The following is a 14,111-nucleotide window of genomic DNA, read 5'->3' as shown; positions in this document are numbered from 1 at the left end:
ATTTTTTTTTCTTAGTCCAATTAGAAGATAGTAAGAAATATATAGTAAAAAAAAAAAAAAAGGTTGACACGGTGGAAGGAGTCACATAAAATATATATATGTAGTATGTATATAAAAGGGTTAAAGAGGAATCCCACGATTTTCTTTTTTCTTTTGTCTTTTTCTTTTAAAGTATAACAAGGTTGCTTATAAAGACAGATTAACACAAATCTTCCTCTCTTTCTTCTTCTTCTTCTTTCTGTTTCAAATCTCACTCTAAAGCAGTAAACAAGCCAACGCATCATGTCTTCTCTTTTGAAATCCATTGTTCCCGGTGTTGCCGTCCTTGCCCCTGTTGATGCTGCTCAGGCCTCAATCCTGTCAAAGGAAGCTCTTGTGTTCATCTCAACCCTCCAGCGCACATTCAACCCTATCCGCAAGACCTTGTTGCAGAACCGTGTCTACCGTCAGCAGGCCCTTGATCGTGGTGTCCTTCCCGATTTCTTGCCCGAGACCGCATACATCCGCAATGACTCCAACTGGCGCGCTGCTGCCCCTGCCCCTGGTCTCCAGGATCGTCGTGTCGAGATCACTGGTCCCGTTGATCGCAAGATGGTCATCAATGCCCTCAACTCGGGTGCCTCCACATTCATGGCTGATTTCGAAGGTAATAAACTCAAACTTATTCATATACATGCATAATGAGAGAGAGAGAGAGAAATAGAAATAATTCACACGGAGTTGGAGAGATCTAGTCTTTTATTTTTTATGTATAAAGCAAAGGGGATGTGTAACAAGAAGATGAGCAAATTGTTGTTCTTGCATATAGATTTGTGGATCTAGTGCTAAATTATTATTTTTTTGCTTATTGAAAAATCAAAAAAAAAAACATAGATTCAAGTGCTCCTACCTGGGATGTCTTGATCTCTGGTCAGGTCAACATGCGTGATGCTATTCGCGAGACCATCTCTTTCACCAACCCTAATGGAAAGAAGTACGAGTTGCGCAAGGATGGCAAGCTCTCTACTCTTATTGTCAGGTAAGAAGAAGAACAGTTACATAACTAGATATATATCCACACACACATTTTGTACATCAATCCCAGCCCAGCCTAGTTCACCCACTTCTTTGGATTTTATTTTTGTGTTGTGTGTCTGAGACTCAATATTTCTTTACAAATGTTATATGCATACGTACATGTACATTATCTAATTTTGATTTCTTTACATATACTATATACAGACCCAGAGGTTGGCACATGGTTGAGAAGCACGTCTTGGTTGACGGTGAGCCCATGTCTGCTTCTCTGTTCGATTTCGGTCTCTACTTCTTCCACAACGCCAAGGAATTGATCAAGCGTGGCAAGGGACCTTACTTCTACTTGCCCAAGATGGAGTCCCACTTGGAGGCCAGACTCTGGAACGATGTGTTCAACATCTCCCAGGATGCCATCAACATCCCCCGCGGCACTATCCGTGGTACTGTTCTGATCGAGACCATCTTGGCCGCCTACGAGATGGACGAGATCATCTACGAGCTCCGTGAGCACTCCTCTGGCCTCAACTGCGGTCGTTGGGATTACATCTTCAGCTTCATCAAGAAGTTCCGCCAGCACCCCCAGTTTGTCCTTCCCGAGCGTTCCTCGGTCACCATGACCGTGCCCTTCATGTCGGCCTATGTCAGTCTGTTGATCCAGACCTGCCACAAGCGCGGTGTCCATGCCATGGGAGGTATGGCTGCCCAGATCCCAATCAAGAACGACCCCAAGGCCAACGAGGTCGCCATGGCCAAGGTCCGTGCAGACAAATTGCGCGAGGTTACTGCCGGTCACGACGGTACCTGGGTCGCCCACCCCGATCTGGTCAAGATCGCATTCGAGGTCTTTAACGAGCACATGCCCCAGCCCAACCAGCTCCATGTCCGCCGCGAGGACGTCGTGGTCAAGAACACCGATCTGTTGGACATCAACTTCAAGGGCGGTGTCTCTGACAAGGGTATCCGCGACAACATCCAGATCGGTTTGGCCTACATGGAGTCCTGGTTGCGTGGTGTTGGCTGCGTGCCCATCCACAACCTGATGGAGGATGCCGCTACTGCCGAGATCTCGCGCTCCCAGCTCTGGCAGTGGGCCCGTCACAACGCCGTCACCACCGAGGGTAAGACTGTCACTGGTGCCTACATGCTCCAGATCCTCGACGAAGAAACCGAGAAGATCCGCCAGCAGTTGGGCGACAAGTACGCTTCCTCCAAGTATGAGGCTGCCAAGAAGGCATTTGCTACCAACGTCACTGGCGAGCAGTACGATGACTTCTTGACCACCCTTCTTTACGATGACATTGTCTCGGTCGGTTCCAAGTCTCGCTTGTAAAAAAAAAAATTCATTCGCCTGTATATCTTTTCTTCCTCATCTTTTTTTTTTTATTTTTTTTTTAAAAAAAAAGAATTAAATTTTTAACTTTACCCCTCCCTCCAAACACACACTTTCCTACCCCTAAATTTCTTCCTTCTTCTTTTCGATCCCTCGATATATTTCTTTATATTATTCTCTCTCTTTTTTACCAACCTTTGCTACCTACCACCATCAAAGCGGAAAAAACCCAAACCAACTACCTGTACGAAATGAATAAATGAAAAACAAATCTTTGTTTTTGTGTCTAATAATCAACCATGAATTCCTTCCAGCCATGTTTCATTTTACAAATACACATAATATGTTTTATATCAAAGGTTATTAATTTACCCCTTCCTATCATTGTTACAATAAGCAAGAAACAAATAGTACAAGGTGGCAGTGACCCAGATCTATATACCCGTTTTTGTCTTGTAAAGTACAATATGTTTCCTTTTTTTTTGGTTGTTTGTTTGAAAGAAGCATATCTATTTGATCCAAAACGAGATCTTTGTTACCTAAAATTTTATATCCTTGTTTCCTATATATATATTGTACTTGAAACATTATAAACTTGATCCAATACTGTCAATTATGAGAGTACAAAATAATAATAACAATAAATATCATCATCATCATAGTAGTCATTAGAACAAATATCCATTGTTAGATCCAAGTAATACAGCTAAAAATTGGATCAATTCAAGCAGGTCATTATTATTTATTTATTTATTTATTTATTTATATTTTGTTAATAATAAGGAGTATTATGTAGATTGGTCTAAAATATTATGTAATATAACAAAACTAAGATTAAACAGCTGTAGTAGCACCAAAGATCACACTTGCTGTGTAATGTATAGTTTAGTATGATATGCTGTGCTTTGGTGTGGTGTAATGTAGGACCTATCTTTTTCTTTCTCTTGTGTACAAGTAAAGAGAGATGCCACTACAGACTTCAAGATATTATATAGTAATAGTAACTTCACATGATATTATAGGATATGAGTACGTAATACATTTTATGTAGAGAATTTTTTTTTTTTGATTTCATAATTATCCTTATTTGATTTTGAGCTATAGAAATAGAAGAAATCACAACAACAACAGCAGCAGCAACAGCAGCAACAGCAACAACAGCAACAACAAAGAAATATGTATATTTCTTGATTTTGTAACACTAATTCTGGAATTTCATTTATTTAAATACTATTTCCTCAAGAACCAAATTCATAAGAATATAACGCACAGATACACTTTCCTTTCTTACTGTTATTTAATAGATTCTGTAAGCCTAATAGACTGGATCCATTTGGTTATAACTAACCAACCAACCAACCAATCAATTAATTAACTTGCAAGATAAATTGCAACTAAAACAGCAGCTACAGCTACAGAAATAATGAAAGTATTAATAAAATATTCAGGTTCAATATGGTCAATGTAATATATGTGTCTGTTTTTAATTTAATTGCTTTAATTGCTTTTCTTTTTCTTCTTAGGGTTAATTCTCAAATATTTCTTTTTTTTTATTATCTCTTCTTTACTAAACAAACTAAACAAGCAAAGAACAAAAAAAAAGACCTTTACTTTAATTCTCATAAGCTAATGACCATCAACCCTTCCACCACAGCAGCGACAACAACATCTCATCATGCCGTTGAAGTTACTGGCAAGAGTAAAAGTATAAATGAATAAATTTAAATTAAAGAGAGAGAGAGGGAGAAAGAGAAGAACTTGAAGAAATCATTAATAGTTGATACTAATCTAAAGAATCATTATTTGCTTGTCTGTCAAAAAAATATAATATTTTTTCTTCTTCTTTACATTCACTCTTGTATACAATCTTGTCATGATTAACACGCACAAATTTGCACATTATGCATTACGAATTACGAATTACGAATTATGCATTATGCATTACAAACCACAAAACTATACACTCAAGAAGATACTTTTTCAAGAAAAAAGAACTTTTCTATAGAGGAAGATGAGCAGATTTGCCGTTCTTACCTTCTTGTTGCCTTTGACGGAGTCAACATCAATAAGCAAAAAGGCGAGACCTTGTGGTCGAGAGTAAAACAACACTACAGGAAATTCGCCCCCGAAGATTCTGTGGAGCGCAATGCTCGTTCCTTACCTACTCGTTGGCAAGTTATAAACACAGCAGTGAGCAAATATGCCAAAATTCTGTATCGAGTAGAAAAATCAAATGCAACAAATGACACTAGTGATGATGAAAATGTAAGTTATTCATAACTAGATTAATATTTCTCAAAAATAATATATATATATATATGTGTGTGTGTGTGTGTGCATGCATGCATGCATGCATGTGTGTATTTATGCATAAACCATTTCTTCAGGGCAATTAAACACATAATATATATATATATATGTGTGTAGGATTCAAAGGCAAAAAAGATATACAGAACCGAAAATAAGTCAAACTTTACGCTTAATCACTGCTATCGTATTCTGTCAAAACACCCACAGTGGCTAAATAGCCTGATTGAAAAGCAAACAAAAACCAAAAAGCAAACCCAAGACCAAAGCCATATCGAAACACAACTGCCCAAGCTTAAGAAATCAAAAAAGCCGAGGACTACTTTCACGATTGTTGATGAAGATGCCACTCAAGATTTACAAGAATACCAAGTGCCTTTGGTCCTCCCAGCTGCAGTCAACCCAGCAGATAAAACTCGAAAATCGCTGAAAAGAAAAACCTTTGATGATGCCGATGATGCTGATAATGCAAATGAAAATTCAAGCTCTAGTGCGAGTGCAATTAGTGATAGTGATAATGGTGAAGAGCCGCTTATTCTCAACAAAGACAAAATGATCCACCAAATGGTTGAGATGTCTAATATCATGATGAAAGCCGTGGACTCTATCCAGAAAGGCACATATTTTAGCGAATTGAGCTACCGAGCCTTGGAAAGAAAAACAGCTACCCAGCAGTCGTTGCTCGACCTTAAGATAATGACCACTGATGCAAATTCAATAGTAGATCTTGACAATCGCCAATGGCTCGTGAATTTGCAGAAACAAATTAGAGAAAATAGTATTTAAAAGAAAGAAATGATAGAAATGATAGAAATGATTAGTAAACAATAAAATGGTAAACAAGGGATTTACTACCACAAGAACCAGAACCAAAACCAGAACCTGCACCAATAATACCAATATCAGTCAATTAGTTGTTTGACAGTTATAAATACAATAAATTTATGGAGTGCAAGATGTTATTTTTTATTTTATATATATGTATAGATCTACTATGTACTTGCTGTTGGATGAACCATAAAACTAAAGGAGAAAATACAGTACGATACATATACATGTATATATATAAAAGAAGTGAAAATGAAGAGGATAGTGATACTATAGAAATAAAGAAGTATAGAAAGAAAAACGAGTTGGGGGATGCAAAAAAGGCGAATTGGGAAAGGAATATATATGTGATTTTTATGTAAAATAGACACTAAATGTGAGTGAGGAGTTGATTTTTTTAAAAACAATAAATGGAGAGGGAAAGGAGATTTTCATGTTGTTTAAGTGGTTCGAAGACGGTTCTCGAGTTCATCGCGACGTTGAGCTATTAAAGTAATAGGTTAATTAATTGATTTACTAATCAAAGCCCACAAAATACATGTCACATCAAATCAAATCATATCACATCACATCAAATCACATCACATCATACTATTCTGTGTTCCGTTCCCTTACTCCACCACTACCTCCATATAAACACTATATTCACAAATACTAATATTAATATTTTGGTATACTTACTCTTGAGATCCTTGGCATCATCCATAGTGGCATTGTAAGCCAAGATGTTTGCCTGGTTGAAGGGGTTGTCGGGTGACTTTTGGAAAGCCTTGTACATGATGTCCTTCAACTGACTCAAACGAAGTCCGGGGTTCTCTTGCTTGAAACGAGGGGTCTCTCTTTCCTCGAATGCAGCCAAAGCTGCCTTGAAGCGACGCTCGGGATGCTTCTCGATATCCTTGGACTTCACAGGCGAGTTTCCGTCACCAAGTGTGAGCAAGTCAAGAGCATCATCAATGTTGGTGGCTGCGAACTCGGGAATAACACGTCTAGATTGAGAAGCAGCTTCGACCTTAGCAGACTTCTTGGCAGCGATTTTCTATATACATATAAAATCGTCAAGACAACTCATCAATAATTCGTTCTTTTTTAAAGAAATAAAAAGAAGAAGTAATGCTATGCTATGTTATGCTATGCAAACAAATAAACTCGAAACAAATACGCGTTTTGTTTCATTTTGCTTATTTTCTTTACAAAAAAAAAGAGAAAAAAAGGAAGACTTACATCACCCTTGGGTTTGGCCTTGGGCAAGTTCTTTTCTTCTTCAGCCAAAATACGGGCAGCTTCCTGCTTCTTAGCCAAAGCAGCAGCCTTAATAAATGTAGATGAGGGATAGAAATTGATGGTTAGTGTCATGTCATGACATGTCAAATTAAGTTGAAACAAAAAAATAATATATATAAATTATATACCTTTTTCTCGGCGTCATTGTCCTTTTTACCTTTACCCTTGGCACCCTGGGACCACTCCTCGGCTTCCTTGGCAGCTACTTCGTTGGCCTTTGCCTTGTCCTTTTCGGCCTTTGCAGCACCCTTCTTTGCATTAGCAGCCTCAGCCTTACTGTTGGGAGTCTTCTTAGCCATGACAAATCAAAATAAAATTTAGAAAACAAAAGAAAACAAAAGAAAAGCCGAAAGAGTCAAAGTATTACGCAATCCTTTGGTGTGACAGTTTCTCTGGAATAAAAGGAAAAAAAATATATTTCTGGCTATTACCGTTTTATAATCTCAGTTTGATTTGCTCTCTTTTTTTTTTTTTTTAAATAAAATAAATAAATTAAAAAGTACAAATAAAGAATCTTGAATTCTTATTTTTTTTCATATCTTCGGATCTTTTTTACATATATAATATATATATTTTAAATATAAATATATTCACTTGCTCAAACCTATCTGTCTTCTTTATCGACTATGGATAATCCTAGTCAGTGGACAATTCTATTTAAGCAAGAGGAGGGCTCCCTATGCCATGATCCAGAAGGCTGGGTATGTTTTTATATAAAAAATGCTTGCAAAATAAATCCTTTAAGATAAACTTGGTAGAACCAAAAAAATAAAATAAAAAAAATTCAATGTTCTTATAACTATCAATATTAGGGACCCTTCTCAGACACTCGAGTACCAGACTTTACACCATGTTTCGAAGACAGGTATAAAAAATATATATAATTAATGTCGAAATGGCGTACTTCAGACACACTAACTGGTAGATTAGTGTGGTAATGCTCGCACCTGCGGCATTCCTTATTGTCTTTGGTCTGGTTCGTGTCTGGACTCTATCAAAACGTGAATCTTTACCCGCAGATTATATCCGCAACTGGCTTTATTACACCAAATTGGTGAGTAAGAAGACAAAGAAAAAGAGAATACCAATATGCACTATAGTTAGTTAGTTAAATCAATAATTAAAGACGTAAGAAAGAAAAAGAAAGAAAGAAAGAAAGACAAAGGCTATTCACTGCGCCACAAAAAAAAGACATATTTACTAATTATTCATTCATCTCGTAATGTCTTTTATTAACAATAAATTTATATCTGTATATATAAAAGACTTTCTTGGGAGCCTTGTTTGTTACTCTGGTAACCCAAGCTGTCATCACATTTTCCAACGGCAGCATCCTTAATGATGCCCAAAAATTATCCCAAATCGTACAAATCTTGGTCCTTGGATTCGCTACTGGACTTCATCAATTAGAGTACACTCGTAACCGAATTCCATCAGCCGTCCTGTTATTCTACTGGCTATTTGTCCAATTTGCCAATGCCACCAAATTACGAACACTTTTGCTACTCAAGTTGAATGAGAAGAACTCTACACAATTCGGTCTTTTTGTAACCATCTCTGCCCTTTCACTTTTCATCTTTATTCTCGAGAATATCAAGAGACCAAAATCCCAGTACATCATGTTGGAGGACGATGAGGTGAGTCACAAGCAACCGCCCTCAGAAAAAAAAATGGCCTTATAAAGATATAGAAATAGAGATGTTTAAATTAAGCGGGATAGAAAAAAAAAACAAAAAAAAAGATTTGTCTCATCTTAATTTGATTGATTGATAGCATGAATGCCCGGAGTTGAATTCTTCCATCTTTGGTCGCCTTACTTTTGATTGGATGACACCCCTCATGCGCTTAGGTTACCAGAAACCATTGGTTATGGATGATTTGTGGTAATATACATATACATACATCTTGGAGTGAATATGTGATGTGCTGTGCTGTGCTGTGATGTAATGAGGGAATAGAGAGAGAGAGAGAGAGAAAGAGAGAAGGGGGGTTAAACAGGGAAATCAAAACAATATAGTATATTTAATAATTAAAATAAATATCAGGGATCTTAAGCATGACGATCAGTCTGAAGTTATTGGTAAAAAGTTCCAAGCCAACTGGGACATTGAGATGAAGAAAGAACAGTAAGTAAAGCATATGGAAAAAATAAAAGTCTGTTGACTCAATAACTGACTGTATTATTAACTGTGCTATAGTCCATCGTTACTTCGTGCTCTTGTAAAGTCACTTGGTGGTCCTTTCCTTTTGGCAGCCGTATGTACCCCCAATTAACACCCCCCTCTCTCTTTTAAACCTAAAAAAGAAAAAGAAAATTGCTGTGGGGCCTAATGACTTAATCATATTATATGCACCGTGTTCTCTATTTATTTTATTTTAGGTTTTCAAAATATTTCAAGACATTTTACAGTTTACTCAGCCTATTTTACTGCGCGAATTGATGGGATGGGTTGCTAGCCACTCTGGTGATGAACCTGAACCAGTCTATCGCGGTGTCCTGATCTCTGGTAAGTAAAAACAACGAACAGAAAGAAGAAGTAAAATAACCTACAAACTAAGTATTTATCAATACATTTTTTTTTATTTTTATTTTTGCTTTTATTCACGTTATATTACATTGCCTTACCTTGCATTGCATTGCCTTACCTTGCCTTACATAAAAAACCAAAAAACCAAAAAAAATGATAATTCACAGTCGCCATGTTCGTTACTGCTATCACACAAACAATGTTCTTGCACCAGTACTTCCATAGATGCTTCTTGACCGGAATGCGTTTGCGCGCAGCCCTGGTTACTACAATTTACGCAAAGACCTTGGTGCTCAGTAATTCTAGTCGCCAAAAATCTACTGTTGGAGAAGTAAGTTTTGCATTTCTTAAGTGATGTATATAATTACTCTAACAATTATTCTAAATTTCTATTTAAAAGATTGTCAACCGTATGAGTGTCGATGCCCAGCGATTAATGGATCTGTGTACTTACTTTCACATCGGTAAAGTATAAAGTTGATTTGTTTTTATTTGGTAATACAGAGAGAGAAAAAAGTGGCTTACCTATATATATATATTTATTTGTGTCTGTTTGTATGTATTACTCTATTGAAAAAAAACAATCCCAAAATCCCAAAACTAAAACAAATAGTATGGAGTGGTCCTTTACAGATTGTAATTGCATTGACTTTACTATGGAAAACAATGGGTCCAAGTATCTGGGCTGGTGTAGCCATTCTTATCTTGGCAATTCCTCTTAATACTTTCCTGGCCAAAAAAATGAGAAGCTTACAAAAGTCTCAGATGGCCAATAAGGATGCCAGAGTCAAACTGATGGTACGTTTATCATTAACCTCTTTATACCTAATATATATACTTGAGTAGAAAAACTATTATCAGCACATACTTATAACCTCTCCTTTACTATGAAAATTACTTTAGAACGAAATCCTGAACGGTATCCGTGTCATCAAGTTGTACGCATGGGAAACCCCCTTTTTGGAAAAGGTATTATTTTCAACTAACCAAATAATATACAATATTATATATATAAAGCTTTTCAATGAATACTAATTCGTAAACTCCAACCCTTTTTTTTGTTTTGCTTAGATCAGCTTTATTCGTAATGATCTTGAATTGGCTACCCTCAAGAAGATTGGTACTCTTTCAGCTGCCCAGAGTTTCACTTGGACTTCAATTCCTTTCTTCGTATCCTTGTTAACCTTTGCTCTGTATGTCTCAATCTCATCCCAGCCTTTGACCAGTCAGGTCGCCTTTGTTGCAATTGCGCTCTTTGGTCTTCTCCAATTCCCATTATCCGTATTCCCCAACGTCATCACATCAACTATCGAGGCATCTGTCTCTCTCTACCGTATCGAAGATTTCTTGTCTTCTGAAGAGCTGGACCCCTCCGCAGTACAACGCGAGGACTTCCATTATTTGCCAAACTGGACCCCCGAAATCCCTCTCGTTGAAGTCCAGAACGGTACATTCACCTGGTCTGAAAAGGAAACTCCTGTCCTGAAAAACATCGATCTCCAAGTTAAAAAGGGCCACGTTACTGCTGTTGTGGGACGAGTGGGATCCGGAAAGTCATCTCTGATCAGCGCTTTGTTGGGTGACACCGTCAAGGTGAACGGCACAGTCACTCTTCGTGGCTCGGTGGCATATGTACCCCAGCAACCTTGGGTCATGAACGCTACATTACGTGACAATATTGTATTCGGTCATCGTTGGGACGGTGAATTCTACGAACGCGTTATTGATGCTTGCTCGCTCAAGAGCGACTTTTTGATGCTCGCTTCTGGTGATCAGACCGAAATTGGCGAACGTGGTATCAACCTCTCGGGTGGACAAAAGGCTCGCGTTTCCTTGGCCCGTGCTATCTATGCCAGAGCTGATATCTATCTTCTTGACGACCCCCTCAGTGCTGTTGACGCTCACGTTGGCCGACATATATTTGATCATGTCGTTGGACCCAACGGCATTCTGAAGAACAAGGCCCGTATTCTTGTTACACACGGAATTTCGTACCTTCACCAGGCTGACCAAGTTGTCATGCTCAAGGATGGTGTGATTGGATCCCAAGGAACCTTTGATGATCTGATGAGCCAACGCTCTGAATTGTATGCCCTCATTACTGACTTTGGATCCCAGCTCAACAAGGACCAGTCTGGCGAAGTGCAGGAACAAGTTATCGAAGACGACATCACTGTGAATGATATGGGACGTAGCGAAGAAGAGATCAGCCTCAACCAAAGCATCGAGAACACCGTACGTCGTGAGAGACTCATGAGCACTAGCAGCAGTAACAGTGGCCTTACCTTGAGACGTGCATCCGTAGTCTCTCTTCAACGCAAGGCAAAGGCAGCTGCTCGTGGCGAGGACGCCGGAAAGCGATTGATGACCGTTGAAGAAAGTGCAAAGGGAAGCGTCGAGTCCGATGTTTACAAGCAGTATGCAAAGTCATGCTCGATTGTCGGTGTCGCCTTTGTCTTGTTATTCCAGATCTTGGCCCAGTTCTCCCAGGTCGGAACCAACCTCTGGCTTAAGCATTGGAGTAGCGACAACGAAGCAAGTGGAGGAAACGATCATGTATGGATGTACCTCGGAGTGTATGCTATCATTGGTTGGTCATCTACCATTTTCACCGTAATCCAGTCTCTCCTGCTTTGGATCTTCTGCGCCATTCGATCAGCCAAGGTTTTGCACTCCAAGATGCTTGATACTGTAATCCATTCGCCAATGTCCTTCTTTGACACTACACCACTCGGACGTATCCTGAACAGATTCAGCAAAGACCAACACACTGTCGATGAAATCCTTCCTCGCACATTCCAGGCCTACTTCCGAGTCTTGTTCTCCGTATTCTCCATTGTAGTCATCATCTCAGTCTCGACTCCCTTTTTCCTGGTCTTGATCATCCCACTTGGTTTCATTTACTCATATGTCCAGCGATACTACCTTGCTACTTCTCGTGAGCTCAAGCGACTTGATTCGGTCGGAAAGAGTCCTATTTACTCTCACTTCCAAGAAACTATCTCGGGTGTATCTACTATCCGTGCATATGCCCAGCAAGATCGCTTCATTTTCGAAAACCAGGGCAAGCTTGATGACAACCAGCGCGCTTACTACCCCTCTATTGCTTGCAACCGTTGGTTGGCCGTCCGCCTCGAGTTCCTTGGTTCTATCATTCTTTTTGGCTCGGCAATCTTTGCCGTCATTGGTGTTGTGTATGGCACCAACTACGTCGATGCCGGTCTGGTCGGTTTGAGTGTTTCTTATGCTATGAGCATCACTCAGGCCCTCAACTGGGTCATTCGCTCTTTCTGTGAAATTGAAACCAACATTGTATCGGTTGAACGTATTAAGGAATACATAGAGCTTCCTACCGAGAAGTACGACGCTGTCCGAAACGTCAACCCTCTTTGGCCCGAGAAGGGTGTGATTGAATTCAACGATTACTCGACTCGTTACCGTCCCGGACTTGATCTTGCCTTGAAGGGATTGTCATTTAACATTGCGGCCAGAGAGAAGATCGGTATTGTTGGTCGCACTGGTGCTGGAAAGAGTTCATTGAGTTTGAGTCTGTTCCGTATCATTGAGGCTGTCAGTGGTAACATTGTTATCGACGGTGTTGATATTGCCACACTTAGACTGTTTGATCTTCGTTCTCGCTTGACCATTATTCCTCAGGACCCTGTTCTGTTTGCCGGTACTGTCAGAGAGAACCTGGATCCCTTTGGTGTAAGCGACGACGCTCAACTTTGGGAGGCTCTCCAGAACGCCCATCTTCACGAATATGTTTCCAAAATGGATGGCAAGCTCAATGCAGTTGTGCTTGAAGGTGGTGATAACTTTTCTGTCGGCCAACGTCAGGTAATTAATACATAGATATATATTCTCTGTATTGTTTTGTTTGTTTAACTTGTGTGCTTATTACTAGTTGATTTGTCTTGCCCGAGCACTTTTACGTCGTACAACTGTCTTGATCTTAGATGAAGCTACAGCTGCTGTAAGTAGATTGAACTATTTGCAATATGATCCAATGACAAATTTGATGATAATTAATTGGCATTTTTTATTAATATAATAATTCATTTATTTGATAATTGTTTATGTTGTTGTTGAATACATATTAGATTGATGTTGAAACAGACTCTATCATTCAAGAAACTATCCGTTCTCAGTTCGCCGACTGTACCATCTTGACAATTGCTCACAGAATCAATACTGTTATGGACTCTGATAGGTATTATGAAATTTGACTGCAAAGAATGGCAACAAGATATCTAACAATTAAATCTGCAGAATTCTTGTCCTCGATAAGGGCCAGATTGCCGAATTCGACGCTCCTCAGTCACTCTTGTACAAGAAAGACTCGATCTTCTATTCCATGTCGAAGCAAGCTGGTTTGATAGAGTAATATAATATTTATTATTCCCCTCTTTCCCCTTCCCCTACCCCCTTTATCTTCTGCTTCAGGGATCATGATCATTTTTCGTTTTTTCTTTCTTCCTTTAAAGAAATTAATTTCTTCATGTAAAACCCCTATTGTGCAACAAGTACTACATACACAGATTATTCATATTTTTGAAAAATATTTAATTGCCTACAGTCTAAATTTTGAAAAATAAGTGCGTGCGTTTGTCTGTTTTTTTTTTTTTCCTTTTCTTTAAAAGATCAACCAGAAAATTCAAATGGTTATTTTTATTATTATATTGCAAGTTAAATATATATAAATATATATTATAGTTTAATTCAAATGTACCATAAATTGGCTTATTGTTCCTTCTTTTTTGTTGTTGTTATAAATCTAATATTGGTCTAATGACTGGATACCAATGTATGTACAA

At 38.6% G+C, this 14,111-nt stretch overlaps 4 protein-coding genes across 4 annotated transcripts; 3 read left to right on the top strand and 1 right to left on the bottom strand.

Annotated features, from left to right (window-relative positions):
- The first annotated feature begins 172 nt into the window (after positions 1–172).
- On the top strand, positions 173–2,838 carry PHYBLDRAFT_36384 (hypothetical protein). Its single transcript, XM_018440075.1, has 3 exons — positions 173–646; positions 874–1,018; positions 1,222–2,838. The coding sequence occupies exons 1-3, from the start codon at positions 283–285 to the stop codon at positions 2,345–2,347; spliced, it is 1,635 nt and encodes a 544-aa protein (XP_018295383.1). The 5' UTR covers positions 173–282; the 3' UTR covers positions 2,348–2,838.
- A 1,184-nt stretch (positions 2,839–4,022) lies between these two features.
- On the top strand, positions 4,023–5,440 carry PHYBLDRAFT_164260 (hypothetical protein; the record flags this gene model as incomplete). Its single annotated transcript, XM_018434978.1, has 2 exons — positions 4,023–4,046; positions 4,775–5,440. 2 exons carry the CDS (start codon positions 4,023–4,025, stop codon positions 5,438–5,440), a joined length of 690 nt encoding a protein of 229 aa, XP_018295382.1.
- Positions 5,441–5,596: 156 nt separating this feature from the next.
- On the bottom strand, positions 5,597–7,075 carry PHYBLDRAFT_176927 (hypothetical protein). Its single transcript, XM_018437832.1, has 4 exons — positions 6,895–7,075; positions 6,707–6,793; positions 6,164–6,521; positions 5,597–5,966 (listed from the first exon to the last, which is right to left on the bottom strand). Exons 1-4 carry the CDS (start codon positions 7,063–7,065, stop codon positions 5,923–5,925), a joined length of 660 nt encoding a protein of 219 aa, XP_018295381.1. The 5' UTR covers positions 7,066–7,075; the 3' UTR covers positions 5,597–5,922.
- A 317-nt stretch (positions 7,076–7,392) lies between these two features.
- On the top strand, positions 7,393–13,912 carry PHYBLDRAFT_131093 (hypothetical protein; the record flags this gene model as incomplete). The annotated part of the gene is made up of 16 exons (XM_018429402.1): positions 7,393–7,467; positions 7,579–7,631; positions 7,697–7,820; positions 8,032–8,403; positions 8,540–8,649; positions 8,812–8,892; positions 8,965–9,022; positions 9,147–9,273; positions 9,462–9,625; positions 9,695–9,758; positions 9,908–10,092; positions 10,198–10,263; positions 10,366–13,134; positions 13,202–13,270; positions 13,398–13,507; positions 13,567–13,912. 16 exons carry the CDS (start codon positions 7,393–7,395, stop codon positions 13,679–13,681), a joined length of 4,542 nt encoding a protein of 1,513 aa, XP_018295380.1. The 3' UTR covers positions 13,682–13,912.
- Positions 13,913–14,111: the final 199 nt, after the last annotated feature.

The sequence above is a fragment of the Phycomyces blakesleeanus genome (assembly GCF_001638985.1).
Source record: "Phycomyces blakesleeanus NRRL 1555(-) unplaced genomic scaffold PHYBLscaffold_4, whole genome shotgun sequence".
NCBI lineage: Eukaryota > Fungi > Mucoromycota > Mucoromycetes > Mucorales > Phycomycetaceae > Phycomyces > Phycomyces blakesleeanus.
This window is presented reverse-complemented; position numbering and strand designations above follow the sequence as displayed.

What these genes read in the sequence shown, in the direction of transcription:
- PHYBLDRAFT_36384 (XM_018440075.1), top strand. Translation starts at nt 283, where the DNA reads ATGTCTTCTCTTTTGAAATCCATTGTTCCCGGTGTTGCCGTCCTTGCC. An exon ending in ATTCATGGCTGATTTCGAAG is followed by an intron (nt 647 to 873) that starts GTAATAAACTCA and finishes AAAAAAACATAG; the next exon opens with ATTCAAGTGCTCCTACCTGG. An exon ending in CTCTCTACTCTTATTGTCAG is followed by an intron (nt 1,019 to 1,221) that starts GTAAGAAGAAGA and finishes TACTATATACAG; the next exon opens with ACCCAGAGGTTGGCACATGG.
- PHYBLDRAFT_176927 (XM_018437832.1), bottom strand. Translation starts at nt 7,065, where the DNA reads ATGGCTAAGAAGACTCCCAACAGTAAGGCTGAGGCTGCTAATGCAAAG. An exon ending in ACAATGACGCCGAGAAAAAG is followed by an intron (nt 6,794 to 6,894) that starts GTATATAATTTA and finishes ACATTTATTAAG; the next exon opens with GCTGCTGCTTTGGCTAAGAA. An exon ending in TGATGCCAAGGATCTCAAGA is followed by an intron (nt 5,967 to 6,163) that starts GTAAGTATACCA and finishes TTACTTTAATAG; the next exon opens with CTCAACGTCGCGATGAACTC.